Source organism: Fukomys damarensis, unplaced genomic scaffold (assembly GCF_012274545.1).
Source record: "Fukomys damarensis isolate Sample0158 unplaced genomic scaffold, DMR_v1.0_HiC HiC_scaffold_22, whole genome shotgun sequence".
NCBI lineage: Eukaryota > Metazoa > Chordata > Mammalia > Rodentia > Bathyergidae > Fukomys > Fukomys damarensis.
The window spans coordinates 17,385,258-17,406,244 of record NW_022900934.1 but is presented as its reverse complement, the minus strand read 5'-3'; the positions used below and the strand labels follow the sequence as shown (position 1 = coordinate 17,406,244).

The following is a 20,987-nucleotide window of genomic DNA, read 5'->3' as shown; positions in this document are numbered from 1 at the left end:
GACTGCTATCTAGAATATATAAAGAACTTTAAAAAAATCAGACCCCCCCCCAAATATAAAGACCCAGTGGGCATCTGAAATGAACAGGCATTTCTCTGACAAAGAAATAAAAGCAGCAAATAAACATATGAAAAGATTCTCAACATCACTGGTCATTAGAGAGATGCAGATGAAAACAACATTGAGCTTCTACCTCACCACAGAAAGAATGGTTGCTATCAAGAAATCAACCAACAACAAATGCTGGTGGGGTTGTGGGAAGAAAGGAACCCTTCTCCATTGTTGGTGAGAGTGTAGACTGGTGCAACCACTATGGAAATCAAGATGGAGATGCCTCAAAAAACTAGGATTAGAGATTCCAATTGACCAAGTTATTCCTCTGCTGGGTCTCTTCCCAAAAGAATTAAAAGAATCACACCATAGTTATGTAAGACACCCATGTTTATATGGCACAGTTTGTAGCTAAAACATGGAAACAGCTCAGTTGCCCATCAATTGGATAAAGATGTAGGTTTTTATTTAATAAAATGGAATACTACTCAGCCATAAGGAATGAGAAACTAGAGAAATTTATAGCTAAATGGATGCACATTGAGGCCATACTCTTAAGTGAGATAAATAGGATATACATGTAAAAATACTGAATAGTTTCTCTGGTGTTAAGAACTACAAGTGTAAATAAGGACAAAAATGTATAATTGATAATGTGAAATAGGAAGAAAACATCTAAAGGAGTAGGAAAAGTGGAAGGGGTAGGGAAAAGAAGGGAAAAGAAAAAATATGAGAAAAGGAAAAAACAGAAGGATAGTCTTTGTAAATAAGGACAGTTGAAGGGGGTGAAGGGAGGGCAGGGGAATGGGGAAAAAATTAGAACCAAGAAACATTATGTAAAGGTACAAGATCCCAATGATGAATGTAATTGTATCGTATACCTAAACTGTACCAATACACTTAATAAAAAGAAAGAAAGTCGAGATTGACCTTTGCAAAAAAAAAAAAAAAATCACCTGTGTCTGGGTGTCTGGGGCACCTTCTCATGGCAATATGATTCCTTCTTCACCTTTGAATCACAGACCACCTCTTACAAGTTGCTTTACTGAGTTAATCTGGATATTACCAAAAGACAGTGGTACACCTGACATAGCTTCAAGGAAACTCTTAGAATTCCAGTAACTGACAGACTTCTATGAATGGAGTATTTTTTCCCAATTAAACTGCAACATCTTCCAGGGCTGGTATCATAGGTATTTACTCTGTGACCAGAACAGTTTACATGCATATTTTCTCTGAGCCTTGAAGAAGATTTACTGAAGATCTAAATTTACAAGCATATAGTGATATTGCAAATAATGGATTGCCTAAAACTAAAAATCCTGAACAGAAAGACAGCTGTGCTTGGGGAAAAAATAAAACAATAACCCCAAAGTTAATAAATCACAGACTGCAGACTTTTTTTTTTTTTCAGATGGTTGACAAGATTTGACTTCAAGCAGTGTTTACCTCTGCTCCATATCATTTTAATGGGGTTAGGCTGTTTTTATAAGTATCCATTTGACCATTTTATTCATCAATGTAGCTCAAAAATCCATCCATCCATCCATCCATCCATCCATCATCACTTAACAATCCATCCATCCCATGCATCCATCCATCCAACCATCTGTCCATCCATACATCCATCTCTCCACTTAACAATCCATCCATCCACCTGTCTCATTCAGTGCATAAACAACCCAACTCATTTATCCAGTAAGTAATTTATTCACTTATCCATTCCACAATCCATCCATCACCCACTAATCCATCTTTCCATCATTAATTTGCCAAAACTTCATGATGTTCACTATATACCTATGTCTGTAAATACTATAAATAAATAAATGAGATCTTGATCCAGCTGACCTATATGATGTGAGAGCCAGACAAGAAAGTTATAAAACCAGTGGTAAAATAACTACCACTTAAGTAACAGGCTATCACTTATGTACCAGATATTGTTCTGAGTAAATTATTTAATCCTCATAATAATCTTGAGGCATTATTATCATTTTACAATTGAAGAAAGTTATTATCAGAGAAGTTAAGTAATTTGTCCCAACTTCCATGATTGGTAAAAAGTATGGCAGATATTAAAATCCAGGCAGTCTTACTTAAAAGAGCCAGTGTGAATAATCACTAAGTTATATTCACTTCTGTAGTTATAAGTGATGAGATAGGCAGGAAAGTGTACCAGAATCTGTGAGGCTTGAAATATAGTCAAAGAGCAGCCAGATAGGTTAGAGTAAGGTATTCTTAGGCAGGTGGAACTGTTCTGTGGTCTAGGTTTGTAGACTAGCAGGGTGGAAGGTCAAGATGTTGGAAAAGCTAGTTTTCAAAGGGCCTAAGAAGCTTGGACTCAGTCCTGCAGGAAACAGGAACGTATGAAAAGCCAAGAAATAAAGTAGCCAAATATTTGTTCTGAGTGAATGGTTCTGGTAGAAATGTGAAGAGAAATTTGGAGAGGAGACAGATCATGGTCATAGAATCTACAGCAAAGGCCAATGCAAATGATCTTCAGGACCCCCTTTACAATGACCACGAGAATGGAAAAGAAGAGGTGAGTGTGAAAGGTGATTAGGATACAAAATCAAGCAGTTAAATGTGACCCTATTGCAGAACTTCCCTACTTGTAGCTTCAGTGGCTGCCCAAGTAGTGCAAACAGAAGAAAAAAGATTTCCTTTTTCATTGTGGGTAGTAAGGAGCAGTTGAGAATGGGGTAGGTAAAACATGATACATTTCATTTGAACTGTTTTATCACTGCAATCAACTAATCAAAACTATGCCATACATTTAGCATCCCAGCAGGTCACTTTTTCTACTTCATTCAGGTTAGATGGTTTTTTGGAGTGTAGATTCCATCGCAAAATTGTACAAGCTTGAGACCCCTTTCTGCAATTTAGACATGTGATTTCAGGCAACTTCCTTAAACTCTATGTGTTTCAAGTTTTGGATTTCTACCATGCTGTAATCTAATAATATGCATCACCTCTTTTAGCTTTTCTCACTGGCTCATTGTTTTTGTTTTGTTTTTGTCTTATTTTATTGCCTGGCTAGACAATGTGTTCCATGAAAACTCAGATCATGATGTTTCTTTCGTGGGACTTTGTGCACCGTTCATGCTGAATGCTGATATTTGAGACTGTATTCTGAGTGAAGTGCTCTGCTTCGATTTTACTGGGATCTCCCATTTGGAATATTTTTAGGGAATTCCCCATGTCTGCAAAAACACATTTGAGATAAGGATGAATCAGAACAGAGAGCAGATAGAGGGTGCAGAGGAGGAGCAGAGGTGTGAATACAAATGACAAGGTTAAAGGCAGAGCATAAGGTGGAACCTCACAGAGGAATTTCAGATAGAGAGGAGACTGTGTCTAGACTGGATGTCAAGAAGTGTTTACTAGAGAAGATGACTGTAGAATTGTACTCTAAAAATAAGTAATGTCTGGTCTCGTGGAGCTAAGGAACACAGCCACTGAGTGAGGAGGACATTTCGCAAATGAAACTACAGGACTGAGAAGTTATATTACAATATCACCAGAATCACTGTGGGCAGGTGAAAGCATAGCTCGGCAAAGTTTTCCAGATGATTTGACCATATGCTTCTTCCCTTCCTCCCACTCCATGAATCCTCGTTATGAAAGAGGAGAATTCATTGGAGGAGTTTAGATAGCCAGTTTGGGAGTATGAGCTTCATTTCTGGCACATTTCTCTGAATACAGTGTGAGATGCATGGGTAGGGGTGGAGTTAGGGAAGCCAGTGAAGAGACAAAGAAAAGAGAAGGGGACAAGAGATAGGAACAAGAAGAAGTAAAGATACAAACTTAAAAGAATCCATGGTGATAAAATTCACTTGCTTGATAAATGAGGTGAAAGGTAGTGCCTGTCAATGAAATTGGGACATAAAGTTGAAAAAGGCTGGGGAGCAGGTAATGTTTTAGACTTTATTAAATGCCTAAGAGATTTCAAGGTAGATATTCAGGGGCAGACGATACACAGCAATGGAACTCAAGTGAGAGAGAAGGAAAGCGAACTATCTCATCTTTACGGGCCATTTCTATCTCCAGCCTACAAAATGATCATTACCAGGTAGTGTGATAAATACACAAATGAAGACTTATGCACATTGCATTTAGGGAAAGTCATTGGATCTTCCTGGGGTGGGGACTTTGTGGGAAGTCCTTTTTAAGGAGGTAACACTTGGGAAGGAGTTGAGGCTGAAAGTTGAGAGAGTTGTAGGAATTTTGTAGGTGAAAAGAAATGTCAGGACATTTAAATTTCATATAGGCAAACAGATGCTCAAAGACAGAGTATAGTAAAAGTGGGGAAAATAATCTCAGGGATGAAAAACAGTATCTAAACTTCAGCCTTCTGTTTCCTATTCTATGTCTTGCCTACTTTCCGATAGTCTTCCTGAACTGATAGGATAGAAATTAGAAGCATGTTCTTTGGAGTTACAGAAACTAGTTTTGCATCTCAAACATGCCCAAGACCTTGGCCAACCTATTGAATCCTTCTGAACTTTAGTTTCCTCCTCTTAAATACATAAGAGTACCAACAGATAGTGACTATGAGGGTACTAAAATTAGAACATAACATCAGTTTAAATGGGAAATGAACAAATTAGGTCAGTGTGTGAGTGCTGACTCCAACATTGCTCTTAGCATATTACTGATGAAATTGAAGCTTGCTTGGTATAGGTATGGTCATGTGTGAGATGAATGGCCCTGCTGACACTGTGCATTGCTTAGGCAAGTACAAGACACGAAGTCTATCCTGACCATTACCTCATTTTGTTTACAGAGATTTGTTGTGCTTCTCCAAGGTTATCAGCAAATCAACAAAACTACAGAAATTTGAATTCAGGGTTTCAGATTCCCAGTCCATAGTTACAAGGTATTTGCATCCAGAGAATCAATGTACATTCAGAGATGCATATACACCCTAGGATAAAGTCTCATGTTTTAAATTAAAGGCACTCCATATACACTCTTAGAGAAGTCACTGTTTAGACAGGCAAGGCAGAAAGCTCAGTCTGGACCGGGAGCTGAGCAGGTGAGGTGGTAAAGAGAGACAAGGTGGCTAGCCTAAAACTGACTTTAGAATGTCTCCCTAAAAGATATATAATTATTATTTGAAAACTACAAAGGGACTCAGAGATCAGCATTAGATACTGATAAATACTGAGTTACAGATCTGCCAAAGAATCTTGCTTAAATTTTGATATACAATAGTGCATGCTTATGCCTTCAGCATTGGGGACCAGGCTCAGACTCCAGGAAATGTATCCAAAAGCATGAAATTGAACTATATGAAACTTGGAGACATATACATATAATTTCACACCTCACAAACAGACATCAAAGTGTAGAGCTTCTCATATGTGAGTGGCTAATAAACACCTCTAGTGATCAAGATACACTGGTAAGGCACTAAAACTCGAGTTTTCGCTCCCGTATCAAGGTACTTTGTGTCTTGAGGTATTAAGCCAAGGAAGCATATAGATGACCTAAATACCCCTTGACTGGCTGTTTATCTGGGGGAGGCTGTTTCACTATTCCCGGGAGAGGAGGGAAGGGGTGAAGTACACTCAGGATTGAAGAGCCAAGTCATGATGAGGCTCTCTCTCCATGCCAAGACTAAGCATGGTGCCCACAAAAGGGAGGTTTGTGTCCCTACATCATGGCATGGTACCCATTTTAGGACATTTTAAGGTCTAAATTTGATCAATAGATGTAGGATGAAAAGGTAGGGTCATTGACTAGTGACAGTACATGATTCGATATTTTGAAGTGTATTTGGCTAAAATCATAGTGGTAGATAATTAACTATGAGGAAGGGGCTCTAGGTTCCTTTCTTATAATGCTCACCTAACTCCAAATGGTCCTGGTCACATATGATTCCACATTCAAAGAAGCCCAGTCCAAATAGCCAAGGGTAACACAAAAGGGATTCTAAACTTTAATTTGTGTCCTTTGCAAATAGTAAGGAACCTTCATTAAATCACTCACAAACATCTCATATCCCTTTTTGTTTTTTACTTCTTAAGATCGCTTTCCCATTACAAAACAAATCCAAGCAAAAATAAAACATCCCTCAGACTAGGTTGTTTTCTTCCCTTTCTTTTCCACCTCCTGCCCCAGGTATCTACAAGTAAATTAATTTAGCTTCTTCCATTAAGCCCTTCCCTTCATCCTTTGGACCTCAAGGCCATTCTCTGTCATTCTCTGTCTGTTTTTTAGTTCTGTGTCACAAAATGAAACCATGAACAGAAAAAAAAAAAAATGTGGAGAATGGCAAAGGAGACCTAGAGCCAATGATGGCAAACCCTTGAGAGAGAGGTTAGGGACACCTATGTTTACTGCAAACATCTGTGAATCTGTGTCACAATGAAACCATGAACAGAAAAAAAAAAAATGTGGAGAATGGCAAAGGAGACCTAGAGCCAATGATGGCAAACCCTTGAGAGAGAGGTTAGGGACACCTATGTTTACTGCAAACATCTGTGACTGTAGATTTAGAAAGACTTTGAGTTAGCTGATCCATTAGGATCAGAAAAAATAGACAGCTACTGCCCATGGAGGGTGGGAAGAGGACTGAGCGGGTTTGAGATACTGGAGATAGTACTTGGGATTTGACTTCAGAGAACTTGTGGATTCAGAAACGGTGCCGAGGAAGCTTCTTTCCCTTCTAGATAGCTATGGATAGCAATGTGGACAGCAGTATTTTAATAACAGACTCAATTGATCAATGTTTCTCATATTTACACAAGGGCTGAGGTTGGCAGAGGCACAAGGAAATGAAGGAGGTCACCACGCCCACCACTGTCTTCTGAGGAATTTCTAGAGGAAGACAGTTCAGGTCAGTAGAAATATTTAGTGTTTATGTTTAATTTCTTTTGCTTCCCCTCCCTTCCGAACCTGTCCCCTCTGCTCTTCAACTTCAGGTTTCCCTTCCCCACACCCATCTGTAAATTGGTCAACCATGTCACCAAAATGTCTCACTTATAACAAAACAAGACACTATATGTAAACCTGATGAGCTCCCCACCCTCATTGTGACACTGTATCACAGCATCTGAGTTTTAACTGTTTAAGAAATAGGGATCATGGCCCACCCGTTGGCTGAATGTGATGAAGTTTTACAGACATGAGAGAGGATGTTAAAAGACAAGAGGCTAAAGCTACATGAAAGATTCACTTTATACTTGCTCCCACCCTAGAAACAGAAAGCTCTTTCCTCTCTCCCGGAATGTCACACATTTCAGAAATAGCTGTTGAGAAGGAAGTGAAATTTCTTCACAAGCTCACAGACAACGGTGACGTGAGTTAAGCCAGGCTTTAGAAAGAGCAAAATTGGAAGAATATATCTGACTTACAAATCAGTAGCAAAGAATGAGGAAATCACAGGTCTATCAAAGAGATATTCAATTCTATTAAATTGGTCACTTTTTCCAAGTAGATAATTCCCAACTCACCTCTGCCTCTACTAAATCTGTGACTCTAAGAAACATTTTAATGATCTTATATGTGCAATGCGCTTACTGCCCTCTGAAAAATCAAAGCCCATGTTCTACCTCATATAATAGCAGCTGTCTAGTCCCTGGGACATACAAATTAGATGTGTTTTATTGGTAGTGGTGATGGCGATGATGATGATTATGAGATAATTATGCTGTGCTCTCTATCACCCTTCAAGGGCTCCCTGTATTTAGAGTTTTCACAGTATATTCTCTCCCTCCTTCTCTCTCTCTCAGTAAAAACCTTAATTTATAAGCCATTCTTCTGGTCATTTGAGGAAAGAATTGATCATAATAGGAAAAAAGATGTCAAGAAAGGACAAGATGCTACCAATAAGATATCCTGGCCAGAGGAAGGACTGGCATATCTGGCTTATTCAAAGCACAACTGAGAGAGAGACAGAGAGAGAGAGAGAGAGAGAGAGAGAGAGAGACAGAGAGAGAAAGAGGAGACAGATTCTAGTGTCTCTTGCAATATATGGTTGGAATCCCTGTATTTCTGAATCATTAGTGTCTAGAAATGGGAAAACTGCTTTTAAATTGTTTTCTGCATTCACATTAATGTGGCTCCTAGGTAGAAGCAGGGAATAGTCTTTGACACATTCTGCTCCTTTGCTTCAGTGAGTAACAAGTTTTATAAGTGTCTTTTATCTTAGAGGTGGAAGGAAGTGTCTCAGTCTTGTTCTTGGGGTTGTGTCCTGAACTCTGTGCATAATTCAACACTGCACTTCAGGCTGAGATGTTAGTTTGGTTAATGATGTAAGTTTGCTTTTACTGGGGACAGAGCACCTTCAGGGACTCATAATTATAATGTGGATAAATGCTTTGTTGCTTCTAGTAGCCTAGCAAGAGGGAAGGTGGAGACTAAGATTAGAGCCCTGAGGATGAAATTTGGACAATACGAGATTGGGAGTAAATGTGCAATGTGAGGACAGGGAGGGCCTAAGGACAGATGGTAAGGAGAACTCTTAGGTGGAGGAATATCCAACCAACTCTAAGGACGGTTCTAGCTGACATTTATTGTTGTATTTCCTTTCCTCTATCTAATTCCCTACAGCTAGCCTCTAGCCTATGGACACAATCTTGGGAATAAGGGAAGAATTTGTACCTTTGCTCCACGAGCAACATGATTTTCAGGAAATATACACAATATGAGAAAACTGTGTTAACTGGCCAGAGGTTTCGGGGGAAACATTCTGTTGAGAAGTGAAAAGCAGCAACAAGCAGCTGGAAAAGGTTCTGCAGGACACAGAATATGAAGAAGTACGGAACAAGAGAGAGTCCTTGGGTCTCTTACCCCATTAGACGCTTTGAGGGCAGCTTGGGAGGCTGCTACCCAATTAGTGGACATAAAGGGTAAATGGAGGTGTGAGAGAGGAAGGACCGTTTTTCTGAAATTATTTCTGTGCTCAACTTTGTTCTTGGGGCTCCCACCAGGCTCCCAGCAGTCTTGATGATGTGACCAATCGCAACAGAACGGTCAACTCCAAGAAGACTCATTTCATAATACACAGAATCCCACGCCACATCATGGTGGCCTAGCTATTGGAATCACTGGCCCCATGAGAAACTACTGTTCTTGGGGTCACTTGCAAGCAAAGCGTACACACCCTTCAAACAACAACAACGCCAGAAGCCACAGTTGGCCCAAGTATTTGAGGAAATCAACCATAATATCAGATGATTTCTCTGGGACAGTGATCAACAGAACGATGACATGCAGTGGGGTCAAACTTGGGTCAGTGGAATCTGCAGGGCAAAGTCAGAGACTCACCTCCTTTTGATGGTGAGCATCACACCCAGCAGAATGATGATGAACATGAGGAGGCCAGCAATCACGCCAGCCATCTTCACAGTGTTGTCCACCTGCTTCTCTGGTTCCACGGTGTTAGAGTTCTGCGAGGAGGCACCTTGAGCAGAAAAGGAGAAGGGAGATGTTACAAAGACTCACAGGTGTGATCAGACTACAATAATAATGACAACAGCTTCCACTAGTGAGTGTCAACTGTATGCCAGGCACTGTGGTTAGGACTTTATCCACGTTGCCCCATTTGATCCCTTCTAATAATTAATCCCTTGTGAAGGAGGGATCATTATCAGAACCTTTGGGAGATGAAGAAACCGACATGAAGAGAAATTGATTTCCCAAGGTTTTATAACTTCCATGCTGGAGCATCTTCCTCTTCTAGGGAGATCGAGTGGAAGCTTTTATTCTCATACTGCTTTCTTTGTCTCTAGCAACTAACCTTGGAATTCAGTGCTTGGAATTATTCCTAACCCTATTTTATTTGTTTGGATAAATGGTGAAAATCACAACTTTATGTCAAGGCAACACAATTAAGATCACTAGATTTTTGAAGATAAAAACGTAAAGTTTCTTTCTTTGTAAGAAACAAATAGTAGGGTAAAAAATTAGTACAAGGTCCAGGGATTTGGCTTGATGGTTCCACCGCCTGCCTTGTAAGCGCAAGGACCCAAGTTCAAGCCCCGGGACCAAAAAAACAAGAAAGAAGAAAAATGTTCATCTAAAAAATTAATACATTAAAGGGAATTGCATTGGGTTCAGAAGAACATCTGAATAACTTCAGTTTTAGGGATTTATGCTAATGTTAATATTATGTGATCTACAGGTAGTAAGTTATTGACTCAATTCCCTCTAGAGAAAGGTAAGTAACTGGCCACTCTATCTTTCCCGTTGTGCTGGGTGACTCATAGATCTAACTTGTCAATCTTCACACAAATTCCCAAACGTGGATATTGATTTTCTCATTTTATAGATGAAAACACAAAGAGACTTGCTAGAGGTGACACTGTTGATAAAGTTAGACCCAGAATTTCTCAGGTTTGCTGACTCCAAGTGTAGTCCTCAATAGTCAGAAACCTTGCATTCAACTTTCAAGTCCCCTAGTTCCTGTCTCCCCTCCCTCAAACACCTATTTTACTCATACCATAGCAAAAGTTAAGTAACAACAATTAAAAAAAAAAAAAAGCCAAAGCCCATCCTCTGGCTTCTGTGCACTAGGGATCAAGGATAACTTCCTGTCTCAGACATTGTGGAGAGTGATCCAGGGGTCACCATACCCATATGCCTTCTGTGAGCGCCTGTGCCTCTAGGAGTCTCCCTCCTCCTCCTCCCCACCCCCAACTTCTGAGACTGTACATATCTCACAGTATCTCTTACCACAACGTATTGATGTTATTAGCTATCTGTTTCCTCGTTGTCTCCTCCACTGGTCTGCAAACTCCTCAGAGCTAAGATTATGCCTCGTTTATCTCTGCTTTTATACGTTATCACAGAGCTTGACTCGTGACAGAGGCTCCCTAAATGTTTGTGTTTGTTCCATGTTTAGCTAAAAGGATGATGCCTCTGCCCACTCACATTTGTTCTCATGGATTCAAATTAAGCTTCTCCTTTTTGCAGTCACATAGTCATAGAACTCAGCTGAGTCTTATATTTAAGGGTACTAATATTCATAAGCTTTGATTCTGGTCCCACAAACTCACTGATATTTGAGAACAGCTTTCAAATGCAGTGGAGTACATTTTTTTTTTTTTTTTTTTGCTTAATAGTGTAGTGTTTTCTTTCTTAGAGGACTTATCTTCTGTAATATGAATAATGTGAATTTACTTAGCCAAATTTCTCTAGTGAGAACAGTGAGTCTTTAAGAACAGGGATTACATGCTACTCATCTCTAAAATGCCAGTGTCTAGCACAGGGTTCCACCTCACAATCGTTAGTAAATTTCCCGATTATGAAATGAGATGAAGGTGTATGGACCAGAATTATTTGGTTTATTCATTCGTTCAATTATTTTTTATTTTGCTACTTGATGTCCCATGTGCTGCGTGCCAGACTATGCTGCCTGTGGGATCAGAGATCCTTTTCCTAGAATCACTTATGTACGAAGGACTTCATTCTTTCCTTTCAGCAGTTAAAAGCAAGAACAACTCATTAATCCTAGGCCTGTCTGAGAAGGTTCTGTGAATCTACAGCCTAGTAAATTCCTGGGGAAGTCAGCCAACCTCCTCTTTAGTGGAGTCACTGTGACATTACCAAGAGGAGGTTAGTTCTGAGTGGCTTCTAGGGAGCTTCCACTTCCCAGATGGGAGTCAGAATTCCTAGGATATGTCTAATCCACCATAAGTACAAAGGAAGTAGAGAGCTTCAAATCACAATTCTCTAAATATTGACAATTCTCTAAATAGTCTCTAAATATTTGGATTTAGAGTAAAAGTTGGATCTGAAGAATTTACTCATTGGCATCGCTAAACTTTACTTAGTGTCTGCGGTGAAGTCCCAGAGACTGGGTGTATAAAGGCAAAGAGCCCCTGGAGAGGATCTTCTTACTGTGAGCTTTGACTGTAAGCTGTTACCAACTTAGTCTAATGAGGCTCAAACTTTAGTAAATAAATATTCACTATATGTCAGGCATTTGGTGATATAGTAGTGGACAATATAGGCCCAGTTCCTATCCTCTAATTAGTGGTGGTTGGGTTAAGGAGATGCAAAAATAAAACGAGAACCCAAACTATGTATACCACTAAGGGTTTGGACAGAGTGGCTCAAGACTCTTGGGAAGTGCATAGCTCAGAAATGAGTCACCTGTGGGAAGAAATTGCCAATGGGGTGAGCTCCAAGGCTGTAAGGAGGCAAAGAAGAATGAGAGGAACCTATGGGAGCAGAGCAGAAAATAGCCTTGTTAAGGCTGCATGATGGGGCATCCAAGATATGAAAGGAAAGGGATATGATGAGGATGAGAAAGAATGGAGATCAGGGCAAATGAAAGTGGAGAACCAGTCCACACCAGGCATTACAGGTCACAGTGAGGAGTTTCTCTAGCCCAAAAAAACAGAGTCACTGAAGTGTTGTTCATGAAACAATGCTATTGTCAGATTTGTATCTCCAACAAGTCATTCCAACTTCAATGTAGAACCAAAGTAGGTTGGAGAGATCAGTTTTGAAACCATTGCAGGCATCCAAGGAGGAGATGAGACAGTTGCTTAGATTCAAGTGATGGCAGAAGAAAATCAGAAAAATAATAGAGATAATTACTCTCTCCCCCTCCATATGCGATCAGTTGATGAGACATGGAGACTAAAGGAGAAAGAATTGTCAAGGATGACCACAGTCTTTGGTTTATGTGACAAGGTGGAGGTTAGTGCTATTTATAGGTCCCTGAAACAAGGGAAAATGAATATCTTTAGAGGGAAACTATGTATGTGTTTAGGGCAATTTGAGCTTGAGAGATACTCTAAAAATGTAGCCAGCTAAAATTGTTGGTTTAGAATTCAGAAAAGAGATCTGAGCTGGAGGTAAAAAATGTGTGAGTTGGGCACACAGATGGTATTTGAAGCATGGAAGTTGATGAAATCATCAGGCGAGGGGGGAGAATAGAGTAAAAGAATCGGTCTTACAATAGAGGCATAAGGGTCTATAATATTTAGTGGGTAGAAGAAGATAAATCTGCACAGGAAACAGAGGGAATATTCAGACAGGTAGGAGGAAAAACTGGGAGAGGATAGAGCCAAGCGAAGAGAGTGTTTCAAGAATAAGTGAGTAATCAGCAGTACCAAATGCTGTTCCTAGGGCAGATTCAAGATCTGTGCTTAAAGGAAAGTGAAGATTTTTGGATAAGTATGAGAAAACTTTCCCCCAAAGTATTCTGAGATGTTCCTAAATAGAAGCACCTTCAGCAGTGACTGTGGCCCAATAATGGGATATACTTGAGAGTCAGAGAGGAACATTCAAGGGATTCTGAGACACCATCTCAAAAGCTAGAGCTCAGTGGTTTAGACAAATTCAGTGGGTTCAACCAACAGGCATCAGAGCTGAAAACTTAGATTCTACACAGTGAGGTTATTAGGAGGAGGCATGCTTGCTTGGTCCAACCACGCTGCAGATACAGGGAAGTGAATATACCCTGGTGCATAGAAAATCCAACTTTCATTTAAGTACCTTGTAGGGGAATTTGCTGAAGCCTCTGGGGATTTGTGCCTCCCTTCATAAAAGAGGGTACCAGTGGTATTCAAAGGTGCTACAGATATAGAGAAAATGGTTTTGAGACTAAAGGCCAGAGCACATCCATAAGCGGCTACTATACCTGAGAGGAAAAAAGAAGAGATGATGACAGAGTTTGGGCCAGCTCTGCACCTGCAGCAGACTCAGAAGCATGTCCACGGTGCTCACATTAACAGTGCTCAGTGGATCAGAGTTATGACGGGAGCTGTAGGGAGCCCATCAGGGTTAGTAGCTGATAGTGCCTCCTGGTAATGTGATGGCTTTCCCACACTTTTCATTGCCAGGACCGCATAGAAGGCAGTCTGCCTGACTCAGTGCCCCTAAGATCCAAGGATATGGATTACTTTTACCCTACATCTACCTTTTCAATGAGGTTCAGGCTTATTATTAATCTCAGTCCGTAAAGACTCTGTCTCTGACATGAGAAACTTCTTTTGATCAAGGACTGGGAATATGAGAATTGGGAGGTATCTAGATGCATCTTCTTCACTTCCACCCTTCACAGGACCCAACCTGAGAATAATCCAAGTAAACGAGATTTGTCAACAAGGCACCAGGTGATAATTTATACAGAGAAGCTTTGAACTCTGCTGAAGTCCCCTGTGGGATGTGGTCATAAAAAACAACCTTGTTGCACTGACAGGAGACTACTGTCTCCAACACAAGGCTGCATGCCTTGACCTTATACCTTAGCCATCCGTGCCCTCTGAGCTCTGAGCACTTTCAAAAGCTGAGCTAGTTCTCTCAAAGCAACAGCAGCTGCATCCTGTCCTTGTCTTTATTTTCCAAAAGCCTATGGTGGCTTAGTATCTCGTCTCTTCCTAGTTCCAGCCCAAAGTCCACAGTTGACCTTCAATGTGCTGCCTGTGTATGGAAACCTGATAGACAAGGCATGGCTGTTGGTTTCTTGGAGGCTGTTCTCCTTACTTGATCCTAGCTCCATACATGGTGCCCAGAATTCATAATTTGTGTCCTTGCTGCTGTAAAACAACCATCCATTCCCAGTGATTTTCTTCAGAGATTCCTGAAGGAATTTCAGTATGGCCTGTGCTGGTCTGTTCTTCTCTCTACCCATCAGACCACTCTGGTGACTCTTGTCCACTATGGATTCAATATCCCTCCTGCCAAGAAGGATTTCTAGGCTGAGGACAGGCAAGAGACTTATTGCTCAAAAAGTGGTTCAGCCCTTCTCCATTGTTGGTAGGAGTGCATACTGGTGCAACCACTATGGAAATCAATATGGAGATACTCAAAGAACTAGGATTAGAGGTTTCATTTGACCCAGCCATCGCTCTGCTGGGTATCTTTCCAAAAGAATTAAAATAATCATACCACAATGATATATGCACACCCATGTTTATAGCAGCACAGTTTGTAATAGCTAAAATTTGGAAACATCCCATTTGCCCATCAGTTGGGGACCAGATAAAGAAGATGTGGTTTTTTTTCTATAAAATGGAATACTACTTAGCCATAAAGAATGAGAAATTAGAGTCATTCATAGGAAAATGGATGCATATTGAAGCCATACTCTTAAGTAAAATAAATAAGATACATATGTGTAAATACCAATTAGTTTCTCTGGTGTGAAAAACTATAATTGTAAATAAGATCCCAATGGTATAATTGACAATGTGTAATAGGAAATAAAGGGCTAAAGGTGTAGAGGAAATGGGAAGGGTAGGGGAAAGGGAATAAGGGAAAAGAAAAAATGACAAAATGAAAAAGTGGAAAGTATTTGTAAATAGGGAAGGGAAGAGGGGGTGAAGGGAGAGCAGGGGTAAGGGGAAAAAATGAGAACCAAGACCTATCATGTAAAGGTACAAGATCCCAATGATGAATGTAACTGCACTGTATACCTAAAATGTACCAATAAACTCAATGAGAAAAAGAAAAGAAAAAGATAAAAAGTGGTTCAGGGGCTAGAATATCAGCATCACCCAGGATCTTATTAAAAAATGCAGAATCTTGGGCACCATGTGAGACCTATGAAATAGCGCATTTTAACTAGGTCTCTGTGTGGTCCATGGGCACATTGAAGTCCTGATACCACTGAGTCAGAAGGTGTGTCAGTCTGGATCAGAATTTTTCAGCTGAAAGAAGGGAGATTCAGATGAGTCCCAATTCTTACCTTCAGTAGCTAAAGGGCTACTGTGGAAAATGAGTAGATTTGGAGTCTAATTTGCAAGGCCAGAGTTAACATAACAGGGAAGATGGGACAGGAGGTCAATTACAGGCTAACATGTGGAAAAATTTTAATGTGGAAGAGCTCTCCAGCTGTGGTTAAAGCCCAGAGCCTTTCAATGTAATCATGTAGTAATGATAGGAAAATAGCCATGATTTCCAAGTCCTGCTTCAGGACTCGCTTGCCCTTTTTACTGCTTCTTTATCTCTACCTATCCTTACCTCCTTGCTTTCATGGATACTTAACCAAGGCCTCAAGGTTTCACATTCAAGGGCGGCTATTCTTCTCTGCCAGTTGACAGTGCCTCCTCAGCTCACATTAACATCCCTTAATTTTAGTGATGCCCATACTCTTGGTGAGAGAAATCCTCCCTGTCATCTTTAGAACTATGGGGTTCCTATACTATCTTTTGCCTGCTCTAACTCTTCCCAGGTTACTGAGAAAGGCAGAGAATGTCATCAACAATGAGAGCAGCTATCTGGGGACATAGTGTGCTCCCTATAACCAGAAGGGACTATGTGACTTCTCATGCTTCTTTTGAGGTTGAAATGCTATAGTTTTGTGACACAGATCGAAAGCAATGAGTTTCAAATCAGAAATATGTGAGCATATGTCCAGATGTCATCACTAACTGGTTGTGTGACCTTGATAAAATCTGTTGACTATAATGTGATTTGATATTCCTGTTTGTAAAACAGTGAGGAAATTCCAAAATGAGAGAGAGTTTCTAAGGATCACATGTAATAATGGAGGCGGAAATGCTTGATAAACTCCAAAGAACTGTTTACATATGTGGCATAATGATGGCATGATCTTGGGACTGACTGTAGGGTAAGCAGGGTTTAATGTACCTGTGAATTATGAGGCCAAGAGACGGGCAGTACCTCCTTGCAACCTGCTGCCAGAGCTCATCCAAATCCCAAAGAAGAAAGGCAGACAGAGCCCCCAGAGTGATGCACTTAACTCCGCTCATATAGGCAAGGCCTGTAACAGGCTTACATTTGGATGACTTAATGGCAGCAATAACATAATTTGGCAACAAGGGATTAGTGACTCATTCTCAAAGTACTCTCACTGGTGACAGGCTCAGTCTCATAGCTTTACTTCAGAGAATTTTCCCTGTAAAGATAAGGAGCAAAAATAGAAGTCTCAGATAAGGAACATCTAATTGCAATTGATAAAACCCAAGTGAATCCCACTGGATGCATAACCCATGCTGGTGATCATTGCCGATGGTAAAGAAAGAAGGCTGGCTCTCAGGGATGCAATTCCTAAAAGCAGCACTCTTTAAAATGAACAGTGGCCTCTAAGTTATTCAAGGGCATTTTATCCCCAATATAGCTTATTGGAGGCAAATCTTACTGTGCTAGAAGTTTACCACTGTCTATTTAATGACTTCTTTTGTTGAAGTTTCTCTGTCTTTACTTTGGCTTTGTGTGTATCTGGCACCCAGTAGAGGAAACATTTGAAACTCAGTCTCTGAGCTGCTACCTCTATGCCCCAGAAGGTTTTAAGCATTGCAGGCATCTCTTATTGTGGAGGTTTTGCCAAGAGGAGGCAACAGGGAAAAGATAAAGAAACTAGGCAACTTTCCCATTCTGTTAAAGTCAGGTATGCACGTCTACCTGCTTGACTGTGCTGGAAGCAAATTCTCAGAATGATTGGCTCTTTTTAAGATGGAATTGAAGTCCAAGAAAGAATTTGGTAGGAGACATCTGGATACTTCATTAGATTCAAGCCTCCAGACTTTACAAATTGCATCCCAAAGCACAGAAAGTGTTTGTAATTGTGATCATGAACTAGTTTGGCAGTCTTCAAGGACTGAAATTGTAATGAACAGGAGGGGAGCGAGAAGCCTGGGGAGAAACAAATGCTGTTGCTGAATTTTTTTTAAGTTAAAAAAATGTGTATTCCAGATATTTTACACTAGTAAGTGCAATGTTGATACAGGAAAAAAAAAATACATAGCTTAGATGATTAAATCAGGTCCTCCCTCCTTACATCTTGAAAAGAGGAAGCAATAATCACTACAAACTAGAGAGGCTCCATCAATCAGCGGCCAACCAGCAAAACGAAAACTACTCCCAGCATCTAAGCTGCAGGAAATTTTTCAGGTAATTAGTACATGGGGATCAGAAGAAGATGATGAGATGACCTAGGAATTTCAGGAAGCCATGATGTGGTTCAGACTGGAGAAACTCAGAGGTCCGGACCACGCGACAGAAGGTAGGACTCCAGAACTATGAAAGGCACTGAAACCATGGGATGGACACAGTTGCTACCAAAGAAAACTTCTTCTTGCCTCTTGCTCCACTAGCTCTAACTCATGTCTTCCATTGGCCAAACACAGAGGCCAATCGACATAGGGGTAGAGGAGATGCACCTGCACATCCCAGCAGAGAAGGCCCATAATGAAGGATGGATGTGAGACCAGCATGGGCTTCCTACAAGTGAATGATGCTAGGCTCACCTCTTTGCCACTTTTGAGTGGTGTCTAGACTTATAAGTCAGGGCTAAGGGCTGGTAATGTGTCCTGATTTCAGCAAAGTCAACGCTACATCAAATCATCACTGGTTTGTAAGATAGCTAAGTATTAAGTTGGAATTTTCCAAAAGGTATTATGCTGGCAACAGAAGGGTTACACTGCCCTACTAGATATAAAACATTAATATATTAAAGATAGAGTCAGCATATAATAGGTACTGAAGTACAACCTAGGTTGTTGTTTTAAACTCTTTGCCTCTACCACCTTGTTTAATCCTCACCGCAGGAACAGGTTCTATCACTATACCTGTTTCACAGTTGGAGAAATTGAGGCTCAAAAAGACCAAGCAATGGTAGAACTGAAATACAGACCCTACCAGTCTAGCACAAATTGATTCTCTTTAAATAACTATACTGTTCTGCTATCTCTTTAGTAAGTAGGGGGAGATTGCTCAGACATAATTTTGGTAGTCTTTGCTCAAATATCTAGGAAAAAAGAAGCAGACTAATATTAAAGAGCTGTGGGATCCTCTTGACCAGCCAGATAAAAATTTCTTTACTTTTATATCTGTCCCTGCTGGGTCTGCCACCTGCTGTATCAAGCAGTTTTAATTTGTGCCTGCCTTTTCTTGAAGATTATGTCTTCTTGTGTCCTCCCATCAGCATATTGTACTCTAATATCTAAGGGATTGATGAACATGTCATATGAATCTTGTTATGTGAGCCAAATTATACAGGCTTTGCTCAAATGATATTTAAACTTGACCTTTTTAACTTAAGTTCCTTCATGCTTTTCACATTTCTTGTATATCAACCATCATCTCCAAACCCTTAATATGTGGAGTTTAGTTTTATTATTAATCTTTGAGTATTCTCCTTAAGACCTTCCTTGATGTTTAGTAACCAAAGCATCTCATAATTCCATAAGGAGAAAAGTTTTGCTCAAGTTTAGTTGACTCTTTTCTGCTTTCTTCCAATATTCATTTTTTTTTTATCTCACTGCCTAAATTTTAAAAATTGCTGACTATCTCCCTCATACCACAGAACAGTGCCTCTTTCACTGGATCTGGCTGATAATGGACTGCTTAAGAAGGATTATTCCATCATTCTTTTAAGTGACATCACTTAAGATGTTTCCCAAGTAATAAATAAATTGCCTCAATTCATCATATGACAGTAATTGCTTTTAGCCAAGATTTAACTTGGAGTCAACGTCAAGTAGCTGAAAACACTACAGAGATACACATTCTTTCAAAGAAAACTCTACCCTTATTGTAGAAAACCATTTAATAAGTACTAAGTTAAGTGTAAGAAGATATACATTTCTAATATTCTACATTCCTTCAATATTACCTAGCCAGCCCTAAGTGTTTAGAATTGACTTCATCACAGCCTATTCAGCTACATCTGCTAAATATTGCTGACGAAAGGCGCCCACCCTTTCAGCCTTAAATGGAGGTTAGCACCCTGTGAAATGAGAATCATGTTAATTGATTGTTTGAACGTGCTTCGGCCACTCAGATAAATCATTCCCCCAGTGCTGATTCTGTTTCATTCCATGTGACTCACGAATCTGTATTTCTGGATGGACTTTGTTTGCACAGTAAATATGCTGCGCAGGTCACATTCCAGTTCCATCGTGAGTGACTGTATCAGATGGCTCTATGACACCCATATGGAAAATCTCTGGCAAGAAAACTCCTTTATTTAAAAATGTGTTTCTATCCATTAATATTAAGCATCCCAGACTTAAGGAAGAGTAACCATGCCCACTGATGCCACATGCAGCCACTGACACAACCCTTGCAGAGGAGGATCTGGAAATCCTTTCATACCTCCTGATGACCTCAACTGCTGTGTAAAGCCCTGAGTGGACAACCTTATGACTATCTCCAGGACCTAGTGGGGGGAAAAGAAGGGATTCAGTCTCTGAAGCTAAACTAGAATTGGGTATATGAGTGTCTAAGAAAATAGAATAGGATGTACTTTGAGGACTGAGTTAGTATCAGGCCATAGTCAAGGTTAACAGCCAGGATGTGATGAGGTAGGGGTCGAATCTAAAGTAAGGTAGGATTAGTAGTCAGCCTGGGCCTTGGGTTTGTGATGTTCTGGCATGCAGTCAGTCTGCATCCATGGTGAGAGCTCAAAATATGCCTAGAGTTGTGCCTAGACTTTAACTAGAAACACAAGTTAGCCCATGGCAACTAGATAAGCCAAATTATCTTCAAATGCCCTATACCCATCAGTACCATTTCAACCCCTGGCCACAGAGAAAGAGTCCTAACCTGAGAGATGTTTGGTTATAGGGATGATAGTGTATGCAGCAGTGATAGGCATGGAAGGTAACGAGGAGACGCTGCGGCTGTCTTGGGATGCACCATTTGTTGGGAGAGAGAAGTGTTCGAACTGAAAGTAAAATATCCAAGTAGTGGGTGCTCATACCCTGGTGTGTCCAGGAAAGGGCAGATTCATCTCTGCTTGGGTAAAGCTGGACGACACCCTTTGTTTCTGTTAGACTTCCCTTGCCTTAAGATGGCTGCCACATAGAATAGCAGCCTCCATGTTAAAATCCCAACAAAGGACAGGCTTCTTCCCATCATGCCTCATCTCTCACCAAAAGAGTAATCTGATACTTGCTACCTCCTAGCAGCTAATGATGTCACAAGCCTCTCCTAGTGATTTCACAGGCTCCTCTAATCTCTCTTTCTCTCTCTCTCTTTTTTTTTTTTTTTTTTTTTTTTCC

At 40.3% G+C, this 20,987-nt stretch overlaps 1 protein-coding gene across 8 annotated transcripts in view; it reads right to left on the bottom strand.

The window, feature by feature from the left end:
* The window catches only part of Ptprt (protein tyrosine phosphatase receptor type T), an 810,280-nt gene that overhangs the window by 171,092 nt on the left and 618,201 nt on the right, over positions 1-20,987 (bottom strand). For all 8 annotated transcript variants that reach the window (XM_033767165.1, XM_010631417.3, XM_033767166.1 and 5 more), the window contains one exon: positions 9,331-9,466. In XM_033767165.1, the coding sequence (XP_033623056.1) occupies positions 9,331-9,466 (136 nt within the window). The remainder of the gene's footprint in view (positions 1-9,330; positions 9,467-20,987) is intronic.